This window comes from Mycteria americana, chromosome 8, assembly GCF_035582795.1.
Source record: "Mycteria americana isolate JAX WOST 10 ecotype Jacksonville Zoo and Gardens chromosome 8, USCA_MyAme_1.0, whole genome shotgun sequence".
NCBI classification, from domain to species: domain Eukaryota; kingdom Metazoa; phylum Chordata; class Aves; order Ciconiiformes; family Ciconiidae; genus Mycteria; species Mycteria americana.
Window position 1 is genome coordinate 20,359,557 of NC_134372.1, and position 26,783 is coordinate 20,386,339.

The 26,783-nt window shown below is 39.8% G+C and overlaps 1 protein-coding gene across 4 annotated transcripts in view; it reads right to left on the reverse strand.

Annotated features, from left to right (window-relative positions):
• FBXW11 (F-box and WD repeat domain containing 11) overlaps nt 1-26,783 on the reverse strand; it is a 79,024-nt gene that overhangs the window by 12,255 nt on the left and 39,986 nt on the right. For all 4 annotated transcript variants that reach the window (XM_075510044.1, XM_075510043.1, XM_075510045.1 and 1 more), the window contains 4 exons: nt 17,385-17,571; nt 16,459-16,549; nt 1,342-1,479; nt 605-723 (listed from right to left, as the gene is read on the reverse strand). In XM_075510044.1, coding sequence (XP_075366159.1) covers nt 605-723; nt 1,342-1,479; nt 16,459-16,549; nt 17,385-17,571 — 535 coding nt within the window. The remainder of the gene's footprint in view (nt 1-604; nt 724-1,341; nt 1,480-16,458; nt 16,550-17,384; nt 17,572-26,783) is intronic.

Below are 26,783 nucleotides of genomic sequence, written 5' to 3' on the forward strand. Positions count from 1 at the left end.
AACTGGGATGTAGCACCCTCCAGGGCTACCTACTAGCTTACATGAAATGAAAAATCACTACTTAATTTATATTACCTGAAGGGTGTTACGATAAGTTCTTAATTTTTTAAAAGTTTTATAGAAATTGACATTGGTATACCAATGCAAGACACCAGAAGACGACGAGGCCCTTCCACTGAACTGCATCTGAGCATCTTTGTTGGACATCTACTGACCATTGAATTCATACAAGAATTTAAACTCAGTAACATTAAAATTGCTGTCAGATAAGTGCTCCATATAGACCAAGTACCCTTTCATTAATACTCATAATTAAGAGATGTCAGAAGGCAGTACAAGAAACCCTAAATGAGGAAATTATTGTATAGTTGGCCATCAGCCATTCTGCAACTTCAGGACATGCCTTGAATCATACAGGTCACATTCCTTCAATATTCTTAACACTAGAAAAAATGAGACAGATTTGGAAAAACATTTACAGAATGTGTTGCTTTGCCAAGCGTGAATATCTTGAACGTGATATATTATCACATTCATATTAGGGATGTTTTCTGATATTTGCAGATTATTGTAAATATGCCCAGTGCAAAAACTTAACACTCACCTCACTGTAGAATCTGAAGATCCAGTTACAATGACTCTTTCATCATACTGCAGACAAAGAACTGAGCCAGTATGTCCTGTTAATACTTTCAAACATTCCAAGCTCGTTTTGTCCCAAATCTGTTAAAAATAAGAAGTATAAATGGCTTATCAAGAACACGGATCCAAGATTTGAGCATTGCCACAACAGAGAAGGAAGGAAGAAAACTGGAGATAGCAGGAAGAATCCATGGGCAGTTAGCCTGTCCAAACAGTAGGCCTGGTCTCCCTTTTAGCTTAAGGAAGTCTCCTTGATGCAAGTTTTTGACAGAACAGTGAAATAACCAATGACCACAAAAAGATATAAGCCTGTTTGGCAAAAGGAAGTGCCATGGATGATTAGTGTGAAAGCAACCTATTAGCATGGAAGCAAACTACTAGCAGTGACAAGAGAAACAACTAAGGACAGTGGTGAATGCAGTCTTCATTCATGTCATACAAACTCTGATTTCACAAGCATTTCTTTGTAGTCAGCAGTATCAATCCGGCTGGCAGTCCCCAAAGTTTCTAGAGCAAAGTGCAGGTGAGAACTTTGCAGGGCTACAGAAGACATGACATCATCTTCATAAGCCCTGCACAGATAAATACTGTCCCATGAAGAGACAAGAGAAATCACCAAGGAGACACAAGCAGCTACCTTTCCAAGGCAGAATTACCTACCCATTTACCTCCATGAAAAAGACTGAAAAAAGTGTTTACCTTAATGGAGTTATCTCGTAGGCCACTGATAATCTTTTCATCATCATACTGTAAACAGTAGACACCTTTGCTGTTTTCAGAGCGGCACTGAATCCTTTGCAAATTATGTCGCCCACATCGCCAGTTAGATTCTATAGTCTAACAAGAGGGGGAACAATCAGGAGTTAGGCACGAGGCTGCATACTTGAGCATAACTACTCCAACGCATACACAGCAATCTTTACACTTTTACATACATCGTCCTTAAATTTGAAGTAGATAAAATTTAAATGTATCTTTTCTCCCCCCTAATAAAAATACACAAAACACAATGAATTAGAATTGGGACTTTTATAATTTGTCATGACAAAAGCTGTGTTTAGTGGTGAAAATTATGGCCAACTAACCTTAATGAGACTTTTCAAAGGAGCCATTAGAGAGATACATTTCATAACAATTCAGTTGCCCCCCGTATTTACACGACCATCTGACATAAGCAGCAAAGATTAAACCAGGAGCTTGTATGGTGCCATGTTCAGCCTCACCCGAGTAACTAACGTTACAGAACTGCAGAGTCCAACAGGGAGGTTATGGCAGTTCTTGGACCTTTCCTTCCTCTACCCAGTCATTTCGCCTATTAACTGTTGTTACGCATCTTAGAAAGGGATTTTGAGATATGAAAGCCTCCTCTAAGCAACTTAAAGCCTGATAAAAATATAACTGAACAGGGACTATAAGACTTCAAAGAATCCAAACTTACTTCCCCGCCCCCTTCAAATTTGTGGAAATGTAATTCTCAACATTTTCATTCTGAGAGGTATTTTTAAGGAAAGAGACCTGACACACCTTAAAAAGCTGCAAACTATTTCATAGCAGAACCAGGATGATTTCCACGTTTTGATCAGCTTTATTATTTGTAAGACAACCAATGTTGGTTTCAAAGAAATGTAGGATTTTGGATAGGAAGTTCATAACAATAATCATAAGAGAATCCGTGCACAGAACTCCAGGCCAACACCTGCAGTACCTAGACAGGCTGGGATGCTTTCCATCTTCCAGTATAGCCACCAGAACAGGCCATTTATTTAGCTATTTCCCTGGAATCCCCCCCCAAATACTGCATGGAAACCTGGGGAGAAGCTGATTGACCGTCTGTTTGGAAAAGTGTATTTATAACCAAATCCTAACTTTCAAAGCAATAGAAGGCACCTCTACAGCTCCTCCAAGACTGGAAAACAACCGAAACACTTATTAAAGACAAAAGTGCAGTGCTATTATGACGTCCCAATTCTAGGAAAACACATCTGCTCCAAGGGAAAACTAACCTACCACTTTGTTTTCCACACATTTGCTCCTTCAATTGTCTCCCATTATGCAATCCGGAGAGAATTACACACAGTCATAATACAAACCTGATGTGCCACAGGAATTTGCCTAAATCATAAGTACTAAGAGATGCTTCTAGAGGAGCATGCTGACAAGTTATTCGTCTCCTCTCATTCTCTTCCAATTTGGTGGGGAAATTAATGAAATTAAGATAGCAAGTCATCTGTCAGTTTGGGATCAGCTTTTCCAGCCAGCTAGTGCACTGCTGATTGTCAGACTGGGCTTAAAATGTTCAAGTCTGACACTGCGCTGGTTCAGCCTTGGACTCCTGCCTTGAAGGTAGCAGTCCGCTCATTATGCTACTTGTTCAGCTACTTGTTGTGATGGAGGTTTTGAGAAGGAAGGACAGGCAATTCTCAAGCTTTATCTGAAGATTTATCATCTGTGCTAGGAGGGCAGAACTGCAACTCATTAACTCCTTTGCTGCCACAGAGATGACCCTCGGAAACAGGAGAGGATTTTAGACATTAATAGCATGAACCAACACAATTACAGATGTGAAGGCAAGATATTTAAAAATGCAATACTAACACTGAAGACACAGGAGATAAAACATGACAGATTAGAGTTACCCAATCTAAATAGTTTTAGAAACCATGTATATTCAGACATTCAACTCTAAGAAGTCTAAGGGAGAGTTTCCCTAAAGCATCATTCTTGGAAGGGTCCGAAATAAGCAGCTACACATAACACATGCTGGATTACTCTAGCTGCCGAGTGCTCAAACACCATTTGAGCATTTTCACACTTCAGCTTCCTGCAACAGTGGTTACCGATAGCTACAGGATACATTAAGAACACCACAAATCAGAAGTTTTGCTTGTAACAGTTTCCTAAACAAAACAGCAGTCCGTAAAAGTATGGTCACCAGACATTCAAGACACTAGCTGACTTAATTCTTAGAAGTTTACTATAGGAAGCTACTTAATAAACTCCCCATAAGAAAATGTTGGCTTCAAATAAAAGAAAGTAAAGTATTATTTATATCTATGTGAAGACATGATAAAGCAGTAAGTCGTATACAGGTGCACATTTCAATTCTGTGAATAGATGTCATTTCATTTAGACATTATATGGTGTGGCTACTGTGGGAAAATACTTCATGTTTTTTGAGAACTTGTAAAATCCCCTTACACTGCGTAAATTTTCAATACGCTGGGAAAGTAGCCACAATACACAGAGAATATACAGCAGCATTTCCATTGGCAATAGAGTGAAAACAGATGTGTACATATAGAGAAATAACATTATTTTAGATGACTAAATATGGCTGAGTGGGTGGGCAACCTGGAGGACCCTCTGAAAAAGAACATGTTTAATACAATACTGGCAACCACATTAAAGCTGCTTGCTATAGGAAATTTCGGGTTGTTACTGAATAGTGCAGTTAGTAAAAGTCTTCATCTGCAACCTCCTTCCAGGAGATACCTTAACAAACTGTGTATATGTCAAGTAGGTAGGCATGCATGTACAAGGGGCAAGGGAGAAATAGCTGTGTTTTATGGACTGTTACAAGCATCAGGGAGTCAATGCTGAAGAGACCCATGGTTTATTTGCATATTTATGGTACCAAACCTAGTACTAACATATGCAACACCCACTACTGTATTTTCTACAGATCGCCCTCAAACTCTCCAAGATAACTGCGTCTAAACTTGGTTTTCACAATTAAAAGCAAGATGTTGCAGAACACTATCTCCTTAGTTCACACACACAGAAAAAAAGTTTCTCACACTTTTCTAAAAGCTTGCTAGAGCAATAGCAACAAGTAGCTGACAAATGCTGTATAACCAACAAAATCTGGACATACAAAGGATAAAGACCAAGCACAAAGCCAAAGCATCTGCCACAGCAGGAGAGCCATTTGGCAGCTGAAGAAATGCATAAATGGATAAAAAAAAACATTTAGAGAGAAAAGTACACAGAGAAAATAGCCCAAGATGCAGAGGTCTGGCCAAGCCTTGACCATGCCAGAATATATTCACTGGTACAAAGATGCACAGTAAAAAAAAAATGCAATTCATCTGGATTAACAGTTGGAACATTTACTATACATTGGAAGTGTTAAGGATAATCTACTAGGAACAGGATTTATTCCCATTTGATAATGTACACTGTGTTCAGCTCCTTGGCTAAAAATTGCATTTTTATCCTTGTGAATGTTACTGCAGAGTAAGTGGGTTTATCTTAATCCCACAAACCAAGGAGTTTCTGTTCCCTCTGAATACACAATTCTCCTGCAGGACAAATGGGGCAGAAAAAAGAAAAAGGAACCTACACATTTGTTACATATGTAGGGATTTCTCCTGAAGCATTAGGCATTTACACCAGGGGCAGTTAAAAACCAAACCCTTGTTCGTTGCATGCTTTCTTCTAAGAGAAGAAAGAAAATCCTTCCTGACTTTGGCAGAGGAAAGGCAAAAGCAAATGAACTTATGTCATCAGGGTGGAGAGGGTTTAATACTTCATTCACTATGAATTTAAGAGGGTTTGATAAGCAAAGACAAAATGACAGCTTGGCCATGGCACCAGGCTCCCTGCGTCTTTGAGGTCTTTCCTCTCTCAGACTCTCTGAAGATGCTACAACCATTAGGGAGGGGAAAAAAAAAAGGCATCAAGCTCTTGAAGGATACTGATTCCCTAGATCCTGGCTTGAGTCTGGAATTCATTATTGGGTCTCCAAGCTGCTGTTAGACAGTGATGGCCAAAGAGCTTTTGTAGTCTCTATATCAGCCTGAAGAAGAAAGGCTACGCGATGCTTATTACCTAGAAGGCTTGAACTGGTCCTAAGAGCTAGCTGTCCTGTCATTACCACAACAGCACAAACCACAAGATTTCTGACCACACAGGGATGATGCCTCACAGTAACAGATGACAAAATGGGCCAGCAACAAAGCCTCCTTCCAAAGCAGCCCACAGAGGGATAAAACCCTCCAAGTAAAGAGCATCATCATCTTTCTTGTGTCATTACTTCTAAAAACCACTGTTAAGGAGCTAAGTGCTGGTGGTAGGCACGTAGCAGCAAAGACAGCTAAAAACTCAAAGACCACAGGAACTGGATCAGCACTGGGGTGGGTACTGTACCTGAACAGCAATGAAATCCCTGTGCCAAAGCAGCATGGCAGAAAAAGTTCTTGCATGGTATCCAACATCCCCTTCATAAAACACCTCCTCCTCAGACCAGCCGCATAATGGAAGTGATGAACAAGAAAATTACATGGTCAGTAAGCTCCACAGAGCTTACATCTCAACAGAGTAGCTGAAGAGTTTTGGCTGAAGGTACGGTATACCTAATTACGTATTCACTAAGACTTGAGGCATATCGTCACCCGAGCCAGTAAACATGTCTTTGGAAGATAGCAGCAGGGTATACAGATGTCCATATCAACATCTTGAACATAAATTGGCACTGCTGTTAGAAGAGAGAACATCAAGTGCTGCAAACCAGCCACCACCACATTTTGTGCCATTTATTACCGTACTTTTACCATTAAGCATATTGCCTTTACGTATTAATTCTCTTACCCTATTCCATGAAAAAGCTGAAACAACAGGATTCATGCTACACTACAGGACTCAGAAGAGTGACTAGATTTGGATTTTACTCTCAAAATGCTTTGAAACATAGCAGGCAGCAGCTATACAAAGTGGGAGCTGCATGACACTGTGTCCCTCATATGAGAGCTGTTTAGTGTTTAAGTTAAAATTTATATGCTACTGATCTGAAAACATAGGCACTACTGCTCATCAGAAGAATTTCTGCTTTCCACTACCAAGAATTCTTCATATTTTAGATTATTCACAATTAAAGCTAAGTGAAAGTCAGAAGAAAACTAAAAGTTACATGGAAGAAATTGTTGCCATGTTACATGGGAAGAGGTAGTAAACAGTAACATAGTAGACAAATGCAAGGAAGTAAATGTAAGCAGAGATTCATTCAAAACAGCAGATCAACTGATTTTTGGTATTTACCTTATTTCATGCAAACAGAAGAGTCAAATAAGAATAAAAACCACCTTCATGAAGAATCACAGAAGCAAGACTAACAAATAGCGAAATAGGGATTGACTATACCCCACTAACACATAACATACAATAGTTTTTATACATATGTATGTATATATTTGAAGTTCAGTGTGTATTTGTTTAATAAAAGAACAAAGGCTCACTTTCACGGGGGGGGGGGGGGGGGGGGAACTTCCAATAACTGAGAAGTGGGCTTCTGGCTTGATTTATAAAAATCACAGGATACTCAGGCTATGTTTCAAAGAACAGTCTGAAATTAAAGCAAGGCCAAAAAGCTAGTAGTGTACTACTGAGAGCCACTCTATGTCTGAACACTACATGGGCTTTCAGATCAGTTTGGGGTAAAATATATCACTTTTAGTATGAACCCCAAGACCAGAAGAAAAGCTGTGAACAGTGAAGTCCAAAAATCCAAACAACTCCAGAGAAAAAGGAATGGGAAGCTTTTCCTAGCAAGTGTTACAATTAAATCATGATTTTTTGGCAGAATTCAAGACCTAAAAATTAAGTTCCTAATGTTTACAGCTGCTTAGGTAAGATCCAAATGTGGACAATATAAATTGACGAAGCGTTGTCTCTTTCTGCATGCAACTGATCCAATATGTATGCAGCTGCTCAAAGGTCCACCAAGTAAAACTATTCCTGAGTCTCACTGTAGCTTTGCTGAACCCTTTTTAAAGCCACATTTAAAAAGAACAGATCGACCTTACGATGCTGAGTGAGATAAATCTGGACAGTGGAATATCCTAATGTCTTCCAGAGGAAGAGGAGAAGACTCGCAGAAACTACATTAAAGGCCACTGACATACAAGGGATATAGGAAATCACTCTGGGAGAAAGCTGACAGCATAATACTGACCATTGCATCATGCATGAAGAAAAGACAGCATGTTCTCTAAGTGTCAAAATGGTGTTATACACCAGAGAGAGCTTAGGCAAGTCAGATAAAAAAGGCAACATAAACTGAAGTTTCAGACCTAAAGAACAGTAATTCAGCATTAGGACTATCTTACTGCCCAGGACGGTGGTAGCGACTGATTTGTTGAGGGAGACAGAAGATGAGGCAGGAAATGAGAGACTTTGATTACTCCCACATAATCGAAGTGTAGCTGCATCATGTCCCCATGCTCTGCCCCATGCATCTGTTACTAAATGCTGTCAAGAGACAGGATGCTGTGCTAGATCTTTGATCTGACCAGCACAGTTGTTCTGTTTCCCCAAGGAGTGAGTAAAAAATCCTCTCCAACTCCTGCTCAGGAGAACCTGTAACAGGAGGATGCACATGAACAAAGCAGTCCTTCTTCCCTGAAAGGTCCTTCTTCTCTACCAAGCACCTCTGCAAATACAGCCACAAAGCATGAGATCCCAAAAGAGATCCAAAGGCAGCATCTGATGAAGAAAACCTTTTTCACCTCTGCAGCTTCAATGATCACAATAACACCGATGGATGGGTCTCACTGGTTTCCTCTTAAAGGATCCCCATTTCCACCAATTTCCATCAAGTAGGTCTACCACACTTAAGAGACAGTAAAACGTCAAGCTTTCAGGTTACAGACACAACATCAAAATATATTAACTTTCAATGAACTCCTGCTTACACCAAAGCAATAGAGGAGAAGTACCACTATCTGGAGAGGAAATCTTAAAAATACAAGCCAACAGCAATGAAAACAGAGAGAGGTTCTCTGAGGCACTTCAATGACACATGCATCTGGACTATACACAACACCTGACAAAGAACAATGCTGCTGAAAAACAAAATTATTGCACCTTTTAGGTTCCATTGGAGACAATAGCTAAGTTTATGCATAACATCATAAAAATACGAAGTTATGTTTAAACAGCTACTTATCAGGCCCTATCAGAGCATAGCGGCATTCAAAGTATTCAAACAGGAACAATTAATCCCTCTTTCAAATGTGCAGAAGCAAAACAGCAGCCTTTTATGCCTGTTTGTGAAAAATGTAGGTATGATGTGGGCAAAGTAAACAAAAAAAGACAAGTCAAGAATCTGTCCCATGCTAGGGGTATCTGAAAGGAGTCTTCTACCCTGTTCAGATGTGAGAGCCGAAACCCGTGCTGTGCACCACAAGAACTTTGTCCCTGCTGCTCAAAAGCCTCTCCTTTCCTTGGCCAGTTTAATTTTTAAGAAATGACTTTTGGAAAGTGCCTGGAGTAGATTTCAAAGGCTGGCTGAATAAATTTCTAGCCGTATAATGCTGACCAGATTCTCTCCACTCACGCACATAAAATTTCTCCAGCATCATAATTAGAACAGTACTAAACAAACTGATTTCCCTCAGAAATTATACACTGCAACCTTCATAAACAAAGATCTCCCAATGCTGGCAGTGACTTAGGGTGAGAGCTGACTTCTTCCTCTTTTCAAATTTTCCCAAGGCTTTAAAATTTCAGTTCTAGTCCTAAAATCTGAGCTTTTTCAAAATTCAGAAGAACACATGGTGTTTATCTGATGGCCTGGTACCACATTTTCCTAAAGTCTTCAGCAAAATCACATTTTAATTCTCATCTTAATTAGGTGGACCTAAGTCTCCATGGAAACAAGATGGGGCCACTAGCCATGTGCCTAAAGATATGGAGAACATTCATTAAATAAGTCTTCTCAACTCATCACAAGAAAGAGATACTTGTGCTAATCCTGAGGGGAAAACAGAATAGTTGGCCAAGCTTCACAAGTAGTATGGAAAAAATCCAGGGACTTGGGGTTCTGGAATCAGCAGTACTAAACTTCCCATCCTGGCAACGTGCTGATTAACTCAGTCCCATTAAAACAGCTGACCTTCCCCACAACACTTTGGGACTGCACCCGGGCACAGGACACCCCGCACCAGCCAGATCATCTCCATAAACAAGGTCTTGCAAACCTGGGTTCAGTTTTCTAGGATAAGCCCCAAATCAGGTTCTCTCTTTAAAAAAAGCTCCTAAAGAAGCTTGGCAATTCAACATTTGACTTGGAGACATTTAAAATTACTGGACCACCTCTTGTGAAATGAAACCTGATTAAATATTTGGCTTCACAGTGGAGGTGGAGAGTAACTACCTCTTTCCAAGAATTTGGTTTCAGATCTCTAAATGTCCTCTTATTTTCAAATCCAATGATTTCAGAAATGACATTATGTTCCTAAAATGTGTTTGGCATGAAATAAACAGATATTGGCACTAATAAATTTTCAGAGAGGCAAGGGAACCTCACTTTGCCAAATCATTGCCTGTATTACCTTGCAGCTAACAACACTTTGTGGTTGCATGGACTTTTGACCCAAAATTCAAATAGAGCCCAAGGGAAAGAATTCAAATTTGCTATTTATCATTCCTCATTTTTCCTTCCAATTGTTAATTCAAGTTTTGGATTACTTTTCAAATTCTGTCAGTCAATCCAAAGGAGACAGTGCATTCTTCTTTGAGCTTATCTCTACCCACAACCCAATTTAGTACCAGCTGCAGTAAATTAATAACTCTTATCATTAGAAACAGTCTAGCAGAATTTGGTTAATCTTTGTGCTCCACAGGTAAAATGCTGAATGACAAGATTTTTGTGTTACATCAAATATATTTTACTGTATTAAAAAATCAAGTCCTTTGGACACAAGATAAGTGTCTTATAAAAATACCTATATAATTATATAAATGCTAATATGGTAGCCTTTGGCTCATCACTAGCTCCCTAAACTCTGACCCTCTGACAGAAACAGGAAGATCTTATTAAAGGTCCAGGCAAATATTTGAAGAAAAAACATTTTGGTATTGAGATACACAAAATTCTTCATCACAGCTAAAATAAAAGTCTTATTTAAGAGCTTCTGCACATTGCTTTGAAACATGAAGGAATAGGAAAAGTATGAAACTAACAGAGAGCATGACTTCAGGCTTAAAAAGAGAATAAGGGGAGAAAAAGTTAAGAAGTGCTCTTAATCTTATACCTAAGTTTTGTTGTTATTGTTACTCACCATCTACATTTTTAAACAGTGTTAAAAGCTTCTTTTGATAGTCCTTTAGGGAAGCAATTTGTGAAAAGTGCTTTAAAGGGTGATTTATTAGAAAAATTATAATAGGCTTTTGGAAGTGGAAGAATTATTGGACCCTTGACTATTAGCAGAAACACTAACCCCACTCCAGGCTGGAAATCTGGAAAACAGCAATATTTCAGAAGGCTTGAAGGAAATATATAAACAGGGAAAAATTTGACGTGGCACAATACCCTCATCCTTCTGCCTTCCCCCTCCAGTTCAGCAATTTCGAAGAACCAGACGTGGGAAACGCATTGCCTGTATAAACTGAGCAGTGATGATTCTTGAAGTTGCCATTAGTTTTCAAAGACAGATTTCACCACTCTAGAAGACCAGACAAAGATGCATTTGTTTCCTGAATTTGGGCAAACACAGGCTTACATTTACTTTTGCTAAAGTGAAGTTCAGAGGCAAGAGCCCACAGCTGACAGGACCTGGCTCCTTTCAGCTTTACTGCTCTACCAAAGTATCCAGAGGCCATGGACAGCACTGAGGTTAGTTGCCAATACAGAATCATGGAATCGTATAGGTTGGAAAAGCCCTTTAAGATCATCAAGTCCAACCATAAACCTAGCACTACCAAGACCACCACTACACCATGTCCCTAAGTACCTCATCCAACCGTCTTTTAAATACCTCCAGGGATGGCGACTCAACCACTTCCCTGGGCAGCCTGTTCCAATGCTTGATAACCCTCTCGGTGAAGTAAAATTTCCTAATATCCAGTCTAAACCTCCCCTGGCGCAACTTGAGACCATTTCCTCTTGTCCTATCACTTGTTACCTGGGAGAAGAGACCGACCCCCACCTCTCTACAACCTCCTTTCAGGTAGTTGTAGAGAGCAATAAGGTCTCCCCTCAGCCTCCTTTTCTCCAGCCTAAACAACCCCAGCTCCCTCAGCCGCTCCTCATAAGACTTCTGCTCCAGACCCTTCACCAGCTTCGTTGCCCTTCTCTGCACACGCTCCAGCACCTCAATATCCCTCTTGTAGTGGGGGGCCCAAAACTGAACACAGTATTCGAGGTGCGGCCTCACCAGTGCCAAGTACAGGGGCACGATCACTTCCCTACTCCTGCTGGCCACACTATTTTTGATACAAGCCAGGATGCCATTGGCCTTCCTGGCCACCTGGGCACACTGCTGGCTCATATTCAGGCGGCTGTCAACCAATACCCCCAGGTCCTTCTCTGCTGGGCGGCTTTCCAGCCACTCTTCCCCAAGCCTGTAGCGTTGCATGGGGTTGCTGTGGCCCAAGTGCAGGACCTTGCACTTGGCCTTGTTAAACCTCATACAATTGACCTCGGCCCATCGATCCAGCCTGTCCAGGTCCCTCTGCAGAGCCTGCCTACCCTCAAGCAGATCAACACTCCCACACAACTTGGTGTCATCTGCAAACTTACTGAGGGTGCACTCGATCCCTTCATGAAGATCATCGATAAAGATATTAAACAGAACTGGCCCCAACACAGAGCCCTGGGGAACACCGCTTGTGACCGGCCGCCAACTGGACAAAACTCCATTCACCACCACTCTTTGGGCCCGGCCATCCAGCCAGTTCTTTACCCAGCGAAGAGGACACCCATCCAAGCCATGAGCAGCCAGTTTCTCCAGGAGAATGCTGTGGGAAACCATGTCAAAGGCTTCACTGAAGCCTAGGTAGACAACATCCACAGCCTTCCCCTCATCCATTAGGCGGGTCACCTTGTCATAGAAGGAGATCAGGTTGGTCAAGCAGGACCTGCCTTTCCTAAACCCATGCTGGCTGGGGTTGATCCCCTGGTTATCCTCTACATGCCGCGTGATGGCACTCAGGATGATCTGCTCCATCAGCTTCCCTGGCACCGAGGTCAGGCTGACAGGCCTGTAGTTCCCCGGGTCCTCCTCCCAGCCCTTCCTGTAGATAGGCATCACATTTGCTAACCTCCAGTCAACTGGGACCTCCCCAGTTAGCCAGGACTGCTGGTAAACGATGGAAAGGGGCTTGGTGAGCACTTCTGCCAGTTCCTTCAGTACTCCTGGGTGGATCTCATCAGGCCCCATAGACTTGTGAGTGTCTAAGTGGTGCAGCAGGTCACTAACCATTTCCCCCTGGATTATGGGGGCTCCATTCTGGTCCCCGTCCCTATCTTCCAACTCCAGGGGCTGGGTACCCAGAGAACAATTGGCCCTACAATTAAAGACTGAGGCAAAGAAGGCATTAAGTACCTCAGCCTTTTCCTCATCCTTGGCCACTGTGCTCCCTCCCCCATCTACTAGGGGCTGGAGATTCTCCTTAGCTCTCCTCTTGCTGCTAATGTATTTGAAGAAGTGTTTTTTGTTGTCTCTTACAGCAGTAGCCAGATTGAGCTCTAGCTTGGCTTTGCCCCTTCTACTTTTCTCCCTGCACAGCCTTGCTACACCTTTGTAGTCCTCCTGAGTTGCCTGCCCCTTCTTCCAGAGGTCGTAGACTCTCCTCTTTTTCCTGAGTTCGAGCCAAATCTCTCTATTCAGCCAGGCCAGTCTTCTTCCCCGCCGGCTCGTCTTTCGGCACCTGAGGACAGCCTGCTCTTGTGCCTTTAGGACTTCCTCCTTAAAGAATGTCCAGCCTTCCTGGACTCCTTTGCCCTTTAGGGCTGCCTCCCAGGGGACTCTCTCGACCAGTCTCCTAAACAGGCCAAAGTCTGCCCTCCGGAAGTCTAAGGTGGCAGTTCCACTGACCCCCGTCATCGCTTCTCCAAGAATCAAAAACTCTTATCATTTTGTGATCACTCTGCCCACGACGGCCTCCAACCATCACATGGCTCACAAGTCCTTCTCTGTTGGTGAACAAGAGGTCCAGCGGGGCACCTTCCCTAGTTGGCTCCCTCACCAGCTGTGTCAGGAAGTTATCTGCCACACGCTCCAGGAACCTCCTAGGCGGTTTCCTCTCTGCTGTATTGTATTTCCAGCAGACATCTGGCAGGTTGAAGTCCCCCACAAGAACAAGGGCTAGCGATCGTGAGGCTTCTCCCAGCTGCTTATAGAATAGTTCATCTGTCTCCTCATCCTGGTTGGGTGGTCTGTAACAGACTCCCACCACAATATCTGCCTTGTTGGCCTTCCCCCTGATTCCTACCCATAGACACTCCACCCTATGGTCACCATCATTAAGCTCTGAACTATCCAGACACTCCCTGACATATAGGGCTACCCCACCAGCTCTCCTGCCTTGCCTATCCCTCCTGAAGAGTTTATAGCCATCCATCACTGCACTCCAGTTGTGCGAGTCATCCCACCACATTTCCGTGATGCAACCATATCATGGTTTTCCTGAGGTATAAAATAGCTTAAATTCTACCCAAAGTGATTGACAACCACTAATGACCAAAGGTTTTTCATAGGTTTATAGACCCAAGCATGGAATGGAAAATACAAAACTACAGGAGATTTTCCCTTAAGAGCCCTAATTTTGCTTCTCTATTCTTGCCTCCCTCCATCTGAGTTTGAGACACACAGGAGTTTCCCACATGCCCCAGTAATATTTAACATCGTTAAGGATATAAGCATTAGTTAGAAACTACAGAAATCATATGTAAAAGTAGCTGGATTGCCAGGCAGTTTGGAATGGGCAGAAACTATGGCAACAGCTTACAGTTTACTCTTTGTACACCGCAGAAAAGTCAACTCTTTTCCCACACTCATTACTCACATTACTATTTTTAAGTACTAGTGGCATAGCATGTTTTACATACAGCATGCTCTACTGTTCCAGCTCCAGCCCAAAGCTTGACACGAGATAACCCCTTATTCTGCATATTCTACATTTATCACATCATCCACCTAAGCATTATAGAATGAAAAATAAAAATTCATTAGTTGAAACTCTGAAAGAAAGTTAGGGTTCAAAAGAGTATTACAAATCTATGTTTCTTGACTTCCAAACACTGATGCATTTTCTATCCATATTGAATATACAGGCCCTTACTTTCCAGGCAGTGCAGTGAAAACTTTTCTCCTAATTGAGGGTTTAATATATTTACTGTTATCTTAATGAAATCTAGTTTTTCAAGAAACATGTTCATTACTATGATATATTTTTAGTGGCATACTCATTCCCTACTCCCAGATATTTTGAGACCGAAAATTTTTACATTTAATATATTAGTAACAAGTGAAGCCCAAGAGTCTTGGTTTTTTCCTGCTTATTTCATACTAGCAAAACCTGTCCAATTCAGGAGCTTCATTTCTGTGCATTGTACTAGGACAACTACAGCAACTAAAGAATGACAATATCAAATAGCAGATTGTGACAGTTCAAAGGCTGAACAGCCTCAGAACATCTCTAAGAAACACTCCCATCTCTAATAAGAATTCCTATACAAATGTTCCACTTACACCTAAACAAATGAATTTCAGAAAAATAACAATCTGAGTTATAATAATGCTGAACTCCTTCAGTGTTCTACATCATCTCAAAGGTCATCTTTCCACACAGCTTTTCACCCATTTTTGTTACTGACCAGTGCCAGAATTTTGCAGAAAGCAAGAAAATATCACATTAAGAGTTATCCTTAATCCCATGGGCTTCTTGTCATTGCAGTATCACTCTGTCATTCCTTACAGAGAGTAGACATCTCCCTTCAAATAATAAAATGTGTATCATTCAGCTCACAAATAAATATCAAGTTTGATCTTATTTTGCCTAGGCTACATTTCATGCTTAGTTCTTTATCTTTAAATGTTTATAAATTGTGTAGCAAGGGTTATAAAAAAATATCTGAAAATTGGATTATGTTTTCCACAGATAGGTTAAGAGTTTTGAATAACTTTGTTTACTGAGTGCCAAGCAACACAAACTCACATTTGCCATAGCAGAATGATTCTATTAGCTCACATCTGTCTTAAACATCAAAACACGTGTTTCCCCACTAATGAATTTCAGACCAATAATTTCACATCCATCACATGGTTGAAATAAATCCATTGCAGTCTGTGGTATAACTTAAGAGCTTTATGGTGGGTACACAGCAAACTGAGAAAGACAGATTTTCTGCTGGTAGGCAGAATACCAAGATGATCCTGATTTATCAGAAACATTTTAAAATAAGTGAGCAAGCCCAACTTTGTAACTCTTAAACAAGATAATCAAAATTTTGTATCAAAGAAAAGAATAGTACTTTCTACAGTCTTCATACCACCAATACCCCTGCTGTGCTTATCACTGTAGGACTGATTGTTCTCATCAAACCACTCCAGGAGAAAAAGAATCCCATACCCTGAAGAAAGGTGTATTTGCAACAGTGACTGCTTTAGAAGTAATAAGTTACTAAATGAGCAATGTTTTAAATGTTTAAGGCATTAATCCTCAGATCACTTTCTAAGTGAGCGTCACCAATATATTAGAACATTCAGCAGTACATGGAATTGTCTTGGAGTAGTAAGTTTCCTAACACAGTTATTTTATTAAAATCCACAGTCCCAGAAGAGTTAAAAAAAAAAAAAAATCTTTAAACGCAAAAAAGATGGTAGTGTTAACACTTAAAGTAACACATTAATGCACATACTGTGCCAATAAGTTGCTGAGGGTATTTTTTACATTGTCAGAAGAGCCAGAGCTCACAAAGTAGTAGTGATACAGATACATATGATATGCTTCATTGCTCCAATATGCACCATCTTTGAAACAGTAACAATATGCAACATTATTTCTCCTGCAGATATTATATATCAGAAAACATACCTCTATATCCTGTATTATCTTTGGGTATAAGGACCTGTAAAATGAATTCGGGGGGCCATCTGTTGGTCTGTTTTTAAACAGGTACTGATCCCTAGGAAGAACCAGAAACATATTTTTCAATTTACCACAAAGAATCCAAACTTTAAAGGAATTCAAAATCTGCACAGAACAAAACCTTACGACATTTCACAGAATACTTCTAAGAATTTTTAGTATAACCGTTACAACCCTTGTGACTTTACAATTTGACAGCTGTATTTAAAATGTCCAAGACTAAAAAGATAACAGGTATTTTCCTTATGGTTTTCTAAATTAGGGTTCACTGCTTCTTAAGGCTTTTAGCCAGCAGGGTGTTGTCCTCTTGCTCTTTACAATATGCATGCATTTTGTTAGGCACACCACTAGAGAGCACAGAAAAGCAGGTTTCTAAAGCAGAACATCCCATCTCTTCAGATGCTCGTAAAGGATAGAAAAACTCCATTGCCACAAACATAAATGGTTTCTCTTTGAGAGAGGCTTCTGCAGCTCAATCAGCTATTTTACATTTTAAGCAAAAAAAAAAAAGTTTAATTGGAAATACTTCACTCAAGAAAAAGCGCTGCACAATATGCTGTTGCTAGTTTTTGTGAGCTGATTCTACATGTTCATTCTCCCTGCAAAACAGAAATCACAAATTTGCAGACCGACTTACCACAGGAAATCAAGTGTTGAAAGACACCGGTGCACAAAAGGACAGCGGACAAAGCCAAAGTAGAAACGGGAGCTGACAGCTTGGCTGTAGCTACCCCCACTAGTCCGTGCCAGAGATAAGGATCTCAGTGATACCAATTTACTATAAACTTACTTTTTGGAAGAGCTCACGACTAGGGAAATTTGTGAAGGAGAACACTGTGAAAGGTCAATTTAGTTACTGTCAAGGTACTTACCAACCCCTTCTTTCTGACAGTCCCTTCCATAGCGGATCTGTGCGTACCATTCTTTCAATCAATTTTTTCCATAGCATTCCCTCAGAGATGACTCTCTGCCATTCCTTACACACCAGCTCTGCTGCACAGAGTGATCTGGCATCAAGATAGGAAAGGATGTTTTCTGCTATGTGATCTAAGCCTTGCTCTACAAAGAAACAAAGACAATCAAAACGTCAATCACTTCACAGTAAACTACTAAACAAGTTTTGCAATACATTCAGAGAAAGCTCACACAGCTTTAAGGCACTGGAGCAACATGATAATTAAATTATCATACACAGAAGCACCAGTTACAAATTAATCCAAACGGGTACACCCAAATATCTCTAACTCTTTACTCCTTTTCTAGTACAGTCTGCCTACTGGACTGTCTCATTTCCATAGAGTGAGAATGAGCGCAAACCAAAATTTGGCACAGTATGCAAGCAGCAGAAAGCATTTTGCTGCTTCTGGGCACAGAATCCTGGACTTTTTGAGCACACAACGCACCGGGCTACACAATCCAAAAAGATCATCTTCAAGCAGATGCTTTACTAAGCAGCAGTAATAAAAAATTAAAATACAAATTATTTTACTAGTCCCTTGCATATAACAACAGATAATTCAACTCAGCAGAAGACAAGACTCTACAGGAACAAATGCAGACATATCCAGTAGAAGCATGAGCAAATATTCTGCAAAAACTTTCTTGCATCAAATGCAAGGACATCTTTTCTATTTAGGCTCTTTCTATAATCTGCAGGTGCCAAGCCCAGTCCTCAATTTTGTTCAGGACTCCGGTAGCAGAGCATATGCCAGAGACACCATGCCCTGCAGCCTGGTGCAGGAAGGGGAAATCAATGAGAATGAGTTTGACAGTAATTTGTTAATTGCAAATGGTGCTTTAACATCTAAGGCAGTTATCCCCATTCATGGTTTACCATCACTAGACTCCATACTCAGAGAAATTATTACTGAATTACTTTTACCAGAAAAGCTGGGGGTTTTGAGGCTTCTTTTCAGCTAGAGAAAAATTCAAGAGGGACAAGTTTTTTGAAACAACTTCAAGTTGAGTAAATCAGACTGTAACATTCAATACAGCATTTATTTTGGGGCCAGTGGATGCAATTGTTTCTAGTATGAGAATCAGATAAGAAACCTCAGGATCAGCAGGAGTCAAGTAATTCTCAAATAATGAGAAGTGACAGCTCAGCTTCTGCACCATAAATTCCAATGCAAAGTAAATTTAGTTTAGGTGCACAAAGATTTCCCAGTATATTTACAACAGCCATATGAACAGCTATTATCTTAGCATCTTTCTTGAATCTGCTGCTCTCCCACCCTCAGGGCACACTACCTTCTATGGCATGGGAGTGATATGTGAGTTTGAGTACTGCTGCTTTGACAACGCTAGCTTTACTGGGTCAAAGCATGAGTTCAGCAATGTACCACAAGAAAACTCCCAAGGAAAACAACATTACTCCAACTGAAAGCCCTTTGGCAGCACTTAGACATGCCAGAAACAACATCTACCTGGGCAACTCTCACACTCTAATTGCACCTGCACCATAAGGTATGTTGGTCAACAAGCAATAGTTATTAGTGGACTGGGGAAACACTGACTTTCATCATGAAGATCCTAGCTACCAGAAGCAGCTTATTAACCCCTGTGATCCTTTTGTATCATAGTAAGGTTAGATTTACACATTCAGTGCACTCAATTCGGTTAGATTTACACATTCAGTGCACTCAATTCGGCAGCAGAAGTTCAAATATACCAGAACTGGGGTCCTGCCTATTGATCCAGGTCTGTGTAAGGCAATGTGCTGCAATATATTATTTCATAAATAACAGTTAATACTTATCCAAAAGCACTAGGTACTTAAGCTGAAGCTGACAAAGAATAAACACAAAGATGATTAATACAGTAAGGTGCCACCACAGATCTATCAAGACACAAAACAGGTGGAACGCTGCATGCATTTGCTTATGGTCTTTGCCTAGATCTTTTCTCCTGCTGAGGGAGTTAGACTTAAAAACGTGATTGTAGTTTAGTAAAGGTACATACATAGAAATGACTCCAATAATACACTTGCACTAAATTTAAAATAGCAATCAAACTTTTCTTGTTCATATTCCAACTGCAGTGTCATTGGTCCCACAAAAAATCACTGGTAAGTCTGTTATTGATTTCAAAGGACCTGCAATTTTGCCTTCCCCACTAAATCAGAGATCTAGAATAACTTCATTTTCATGAATAACGTATGCCAGTTGGCCAAGCATGAAAAAAAAATAAAAATAAGAATCTTTCAAACTAGGAGATGACAACCTTTTTCATTTTCCACTTTATCTCATGACAGCCTTCTTTAGGCTTCAAATAGTCCTGAAAAAATCAAAGAAACTACTGTTAATTTTTTAAAGAATTAAGAAATTGTGTTCATGTAGTCCTCCACTGCATGATAAATTTGACGTGACCTTCATAAAAGCGAACAGCAATAGAAAGGAGAAACCAATACATGTAGTTGAAGAGCATTTGTTCATTTCTTCTACTTAATTTAGAGAATTATAAAAAGGCTTTAAAGAATGGTGAAAGCTCCTATAATGTAAATTGGGTTTACACAAATTTTTCAATACCAGTCATAATAACAGATTCAAATAACTGAAACTTCACAAGGTCCAAATAACTGGTCAATCTCAAATCTAACCACTTCCAAACCAGCAAATCGTCTCCTAACAATACCATGTCTCAGAGCAGCTTTAAGCTGCACCATCTCCTACTTCAGCAGCTTGAAGAAAATAACAGGGCATTTCAATACATTGTAAAAGTGGTATTCCCGTCTGTCACATTCCAGTCTTTCTAGTAAATAACAACTGTGAGATTCTAAATACTGTTTACTTAGGATATATTTATCTTACTGTGTTGTTATGTGATTTGAAACAGTTCTCAAAGTTTTTCTGGAAAATATAATCATTGCAAGGTCACTTTCAAGAGTTAGTTTAAAATCATGAATCCTTGGGTATCAAGGAGACAAGCTAATTCATTGTGCAAAGTGGAGGACACAGCTAGATAAAACTAAAGAAAACAAATGGGTCTGCTGAGTAAGCATTTCGTTGATTTCAAAGGTTACAGGTTTGATCAACAGGGCACACGTGTTTTGGCAGAAACAGATCTAATGGTTATTTTAGACTTCAGTATACAAAATAGTTGTGTTCAACAATGTAAGATCAACCTATACAGAGCAAGTGACTGTCTAGTACATCTACAACACTGCAATCATACAACACAGTCCTCTACGTATTTTCCCAGCACACAGCACATTACATTTTGAAGAGGAAGAATTTTCTACATAAAGCATTGCAGTTCCCAAAGCAAACAGTGCAGAGGATATGGCAATTAACCACCATAATTGCAAACTCTTTATTAGTAGAGCAGTACACTGAGGTTCCTGTCTAAAAGGTGTTTAAGGCTCCCATTTCACTGCACCATTTTTCTTTCAATAGCCATTATACAACATCTGAGCTAGACCACCCTGCTCTCCCTCTCCAAAGTACTAAGTTAGTGTGTTCACTATCTTGTGTACCATAGTTCACGGCTAAAGGTGTACTAATATTCACCTCATACAGGGATATTTAGTCAAATCAATGGGTAATAAAAGAGATGGTAGGGCTAAGAAATGACAGAAATTATAATTCAATTCAACCAGTATCAGGCTACTACGTTTCCAGCTTACTAATTAAATTTAAAACTGGATGATTGCAAAGTTTGGAAGAAGTTAGAAGAAACCAAGAGTAAACACCAAAGTAGGTTACCATCAAACCAGCAGACCCAGAAATTATTAAAAAGAGATGTAGACACTCTGATGCCAACAGTATTTCTGCAAAATGTGGCAGAATTACAAGAGCACCGACTTTTGGCTTCCAGCTCTCCCAGAGATACATGGATGCTGTCCTGTCCGTTCCATGTGAAAGGCATTTTTAATCAGTGGTAGCATGGCAGAAGAGCAGAGGCACACATCAAACTAACCTTTTCACATGACCTTAATTCCTCTTTGTTAGAAGAAAAACATGCTCCAGCTATGTCTGGGTTCCAAAAAAGCCAGAAGCACAAGATATGCTGATGACATGCAAATCTTTCAATGTCTGCACTTTTAAGGTGTAAAATTCTTTACTCATGCACCTGAAGGATTGCAGGTGAATGAGCAAATGAATTATGCAAAGTTCATCAAATAAACTGGCTATACGGCCAAAGGAACAGCTGTCCTTAGCAGGCATATTTTGGTCAAACCACTGCTATTTATCTCTAGCAGTTGTAAAGATGGGATGGCAGGATCCATGCTGAACAGATAGCCATCTACTGGATGCTTTTCTCATTCCAACGTCGAGACGTATAATTTTGCCTAATTGGCATAACTTAGTAAAACAACCATCACACATGTGTACTAACGTTCTTAGAAGGGGGAAACTTAGTACTACTTGACTAAAAGCATTTAAGCAAACTATAACTCTGCATGTATTTCAACCATGTACTTAAAGAACAGTTACGGGACAAAGTAGCCACGCTGGCACTTGAATATATTGCTAACACCTTGCTTACAGTTTTGAGCAATTTTTGAAATGTAAAGATCATGAACATGTCAGATGTGAAATGAACAATTTCCAAGGGAGAAAGCAACAGACAAATAGATGTTCATGCACAAAATATTTTAAAAGTTTATCTGTTACTGCCATCTCCTGGCAACAAACTAAATAATTATCCTCCCCCAAAAGAGAGATGAGAACTCCAAGGAGCTGTGAAGTTACCAATAACCAACCTAATAAAAAGGCCACACTGCAAAATAACCTTTGAACTCAACAAGTGCACAGTTCTGTGGTTTTCTGTTGGTGGTGTTTTTGGTTTTTCCCCCTGTTCTCAAATACCTGTATCACCTTTCAGAAGACATTGAACAGCTCAGCTTGAGAGTGGAACATGAAATGCCTTTCAGAGTTAGGACTACTGCATCACTTGTTTTTCAATAGCAGGCAAGAGTTTCTGAATGAAGGACAAACACTTCAGGAGTTTCATATGCACCATATGGCATATTCCATTATTAGAAATCCATATGTTGTATTTTAAATCCTTTGTGAGAGTAAGAATGTACATGTAATTTAAGTAGTTTCAGAAGAATTTGATTCAGATTACAATTTTGAGACCATAAAAAAAAGTCTTTGGATCAGTCAGGATGGTAGGCAGCACACACTAGGGCTTGCTTTCTATCCTAACACCTTTTAGCATGAGGTAAACATAGGATTGTTGAAGTCCATGGTTTTATGATCTCCTATTTAGAAATTAAGGTGACGTCCAAGTAATACAATGTGTGTATGCATCAACTTATGTTCAATTGCTTTTAGTTTTCTTTTCCTTGTGAAATACTACTTTTCAAAAGATAGTTCTCCAGATTAAATGTAGTTGCACAGAACTGATTAAGAAAAATGAGACTCAACAAAGCAGGAACATTTTGCAATTTTTCAGTCTTTCACACAACTGTATTTGAAAGAGCAATAACAATCCTCTGAAAAACAGTTGCAAAAATCTGATCCAAAGCCCGCTCTCATGCTTCAAGTCTAGAAATGCAACCTGAATGACCAAGGTACCACCACCAATTCATCCAAAAGCTAAGCCTTTCTTGGAGAGATCAATGTTGCCGTTTCTGGCTGTCAACAAGATGATTTGAAGCAGAGGTGAAGAGCTGGAAAACCATTGCTAAGGCACCAGGAGTCATTAATGTCATTTCCTCAGACAGAGAGGTACGAAACTCATCGTGCCACTGGAGAGCTGGCCCCAGCATCCTGAATCAAAGCCTCTCCTCCACTTCAGGAAACAGTGCGACAGAGACTATGCTCCATAGTGCAAAGAGGGCTGGGTACTACAATGTGTTTGGTGCCTTTCTGTGGCACGTGCAGAATTCAGAAGTATCAGGCTAAGACCCAAGTCCTTCTCAAAATCCAATTAAAAAAAAAAAAATCATTTCACTGTAACATACGTACCAAGCATTTAGAGACAGGACTAGAACACGGTTCCTAAGGAGAGTAAATCTCCAAATAAACTCAAAATACAAGGAAAACCTTCCTTCCTAAGGTGACTTTTGTTTTCTACAGGTTAGGAATGTTCTCGAGAAGATTTAGACTTGACTGCCTATCTGCAGAAGGATGTTTTATGGAACCATCAGATCAAGCGTTTGGAGAGACAAAACCCAACTGACAAGTGCTCAGCTCGTTTTTACCCACTTCACTAACCCAAGGCTTTTTCAGACTCTTGCTTGTGGTGTAATCCTAGTACCAAATGCTCATTAATGTTTAATTGAACTAAACCAAGGTTTTCAATAAAAGCTAACTGCAACCAGCTACCACATCTCCACAACAGCGATAAGACACACACGTATGCATATTAATCTGGGACTGTACACTTAACACACACAAACTCTTAGTTATGAAGCCAATATTTCATTGAGTTTTAAGAATCAGCTGTGAATTACTAGGCAGAAGCCCTTTAAGATGCACAATTTTCACAATTCTGTATAACACTGGTCACAGTTAAAAATAGATTTTTAAAAGTCAGAAACTCAAGTGTTTTCTGATATTAAAATACGGCAGTCTAGTCTTCTATGAATACACAGAGCCTTGAAAGTTGCATACTGAGCACAAATACACAAATGCTTTTCTTTGCCACCAAGTCTGTTCTTAAGATTTTTACTGCTTGCAAAAGTGCACAGATTTAAATTGTTCACATTAAAAAAAAGATGTCAAGTAAAATATTTACCCTAATTAACATAGTAGGAACAGGTCCAAAGCACAGATACTTAGCCAGGCCCACTATAATTATTTCAGACAACATGCAGGACTAAGTTTAAGACACATTAAGGCCTGAAATAGCCACATATACCTATTCTACGTTAAAGGACAGTGAGCATTTAGTTTTATAAACAGTTTCTGAAAAAGGTACTAAAACCTATCAGTTTTATTTCGTAAAACGCATCTAGCATTTATTGGTACACTTTTCAAAGAAAACATTACTCCCAACTCTTATGCCTCTACAAGAGCTTTTGCAGTTTTATAGAAAACGGTGAAAAATTACGGCTGCTGTTGATTATAGGTACCAGATGAAGGTTTGGTTGAATTTCAATAATAAATTAAAACAATTAAAATCCACAAGGATTTCAAAGCTCAATGTGTAAATGTCACTTTGGATGAAAATGAAACCCAAATGTGGGATGTCAACTCTATAAAACTGACTAACATTAGATATGAAGCAATCACTTAGATCATGCAACTGCACAGGCTTTTATTATTTTAGAAACAAATTTCAAAAGAAGCCTGGCAGGGTTTTCACTTGCCTGACACAGTGTACGGTTCTCTTAGTTTTAACAGACAAAACTGACATGGAAGGGACTTTCTTTCCTAATCGAGGGTGGCAAGGCTCAAGGGTCAAAGTTGTAATTCATTTAAGGAAAGGACACAACTTGGATGAGAACATGCAAGTAATACTAAGATTAACATCTTGAAGATAATCAAGAGAATCAAAAGCACAGAGGTGACATAAGTTATTCTTGCAATTATGCTGTCCATTATACACTGCTGTCTTGGGAGGTGTTTTTGACATGCTAGAGGAAACACTGTCGGCAGATGTGGAAAAACAATGAGTATAGGCTTCTGAGCCACTTGATCAATGGGACTTGCAATAACAGAAACAACTATACGCCATACAGCTATAGCTGATACAGCTAGTCATATGCCACGATGCTGATTTGTAGTAAAGAGCCCAACCACAGCCCAACCTGTAAGAACAGACCCTACAGACTAAACATTCTGCCACCACTTACAGAAAAGCACACCAGAATTATCACTTTTTCCCACTGAAGCAAAGGGAAGCCAGATACAACAAACTTTTTCCATTTTTCCTGCATTCTCACAGGTGTAAAATCAGTAAGGACAGTAGCAAGCAAAAACTATTTCCATTTAAAACAAAGGAATTTTACTTCTTTAAGACAAGAGAACCTATCTTTTAAAAGGTAGTACTTTACTGCTGTCTTTTAATGTGATGTTAGTCCAATGCAGGACTGATTTCAATCAACTCAGATTAAGTTCTTAGGTAAATTTATACAGACGTTCTTCAAACATCATATTACCTTTAACAAAGGCTGTGTATGGGAACAGTTCCCAGTATTTACATCTTCAAAAGCAACAAATGTCGTAAATATAACTATTTATATATACAAATGTGGTGTAAATAAGTGTCAGCTTATGCAGCTCCCAAAAATTTCTTAGGAGTAAATACATAATATGAAAGAACTGTGTATCTCCACGGTATCAGCCCTGAGGTATAAAATCAAAGCAAACCAAATAAAATTATAATTGAAGCTCATACTTACACATGATGACCATGACTGTCTATTTCACCTGATTTTTTAATTAATCCCAGATACTCTCCAGAGAAATCAAAATTCAATATTTTTAAAACAAGCTGGAAGAAACATCCACACTACCTAAAGGAGACAGCTCTCCAGTCAAAATGAGAGGCACATTTTTATGTGTGTGGCCAGACAAGCTAAGTCTTCTTTAAAATAACTTCTGTGAAACTGAGGTGTGGGGGAAAGACACTCCCTCTCTCTCACAGCCCTCTTTCACATTTTTAAGCCTGTTTTTTTTAAGAAAATAGAGCACATATGAGATCCCATATCACTTCCTGTGTCCTACCCCATGTTCTTCATTCTCCTCCAACTACTAAGTTCATTTCAACCATGCTTGACATGTGAGCCAAAATCCCCCCATCACCTCCAAAAGTTGAATTCCTCCAGAGTTTGTGAAAATATAGCAGCACTACAGAGAACAGAAAGCCATAACGTGCCAGCAGCATTCTGTCCCAGATACCAGGAAAGCCCATACACACAACACCACCTAAGCACACCAATAGCTACAAAAGCTTGAGAGCTTGTGATATGACCAGCCTTTAAAGGAACTTTACTTCAGTAGTCCCTGTGCTCAGAAAATTACCAGTTTCCAATTCCATTTACGATTTGTATCACCTCCTCATCCGCCCTCAGCACTGTCATGCCTTGGAATTCCTGGGATAACATCCACACACTACTCACTCACTGCAGGTGTGAATCTGTGCTATTATACTGCCAATGGCAAATACAACATTTGGCCACTTATTTCATGCTTATTTCCCACTCTGGAAACAATGTTCACACATCTACCTTTCAAAGAATCAAATGAATCCAGCAGCAAAAATCCAGGGACATGATTCCTTCCAGAAATTAACAGAAAAATATATACAACTTACCAGGAGGTTGAAAGCTAAAGATTCTATATACCTAGTTATTACTTCTCCATATTTTTTTT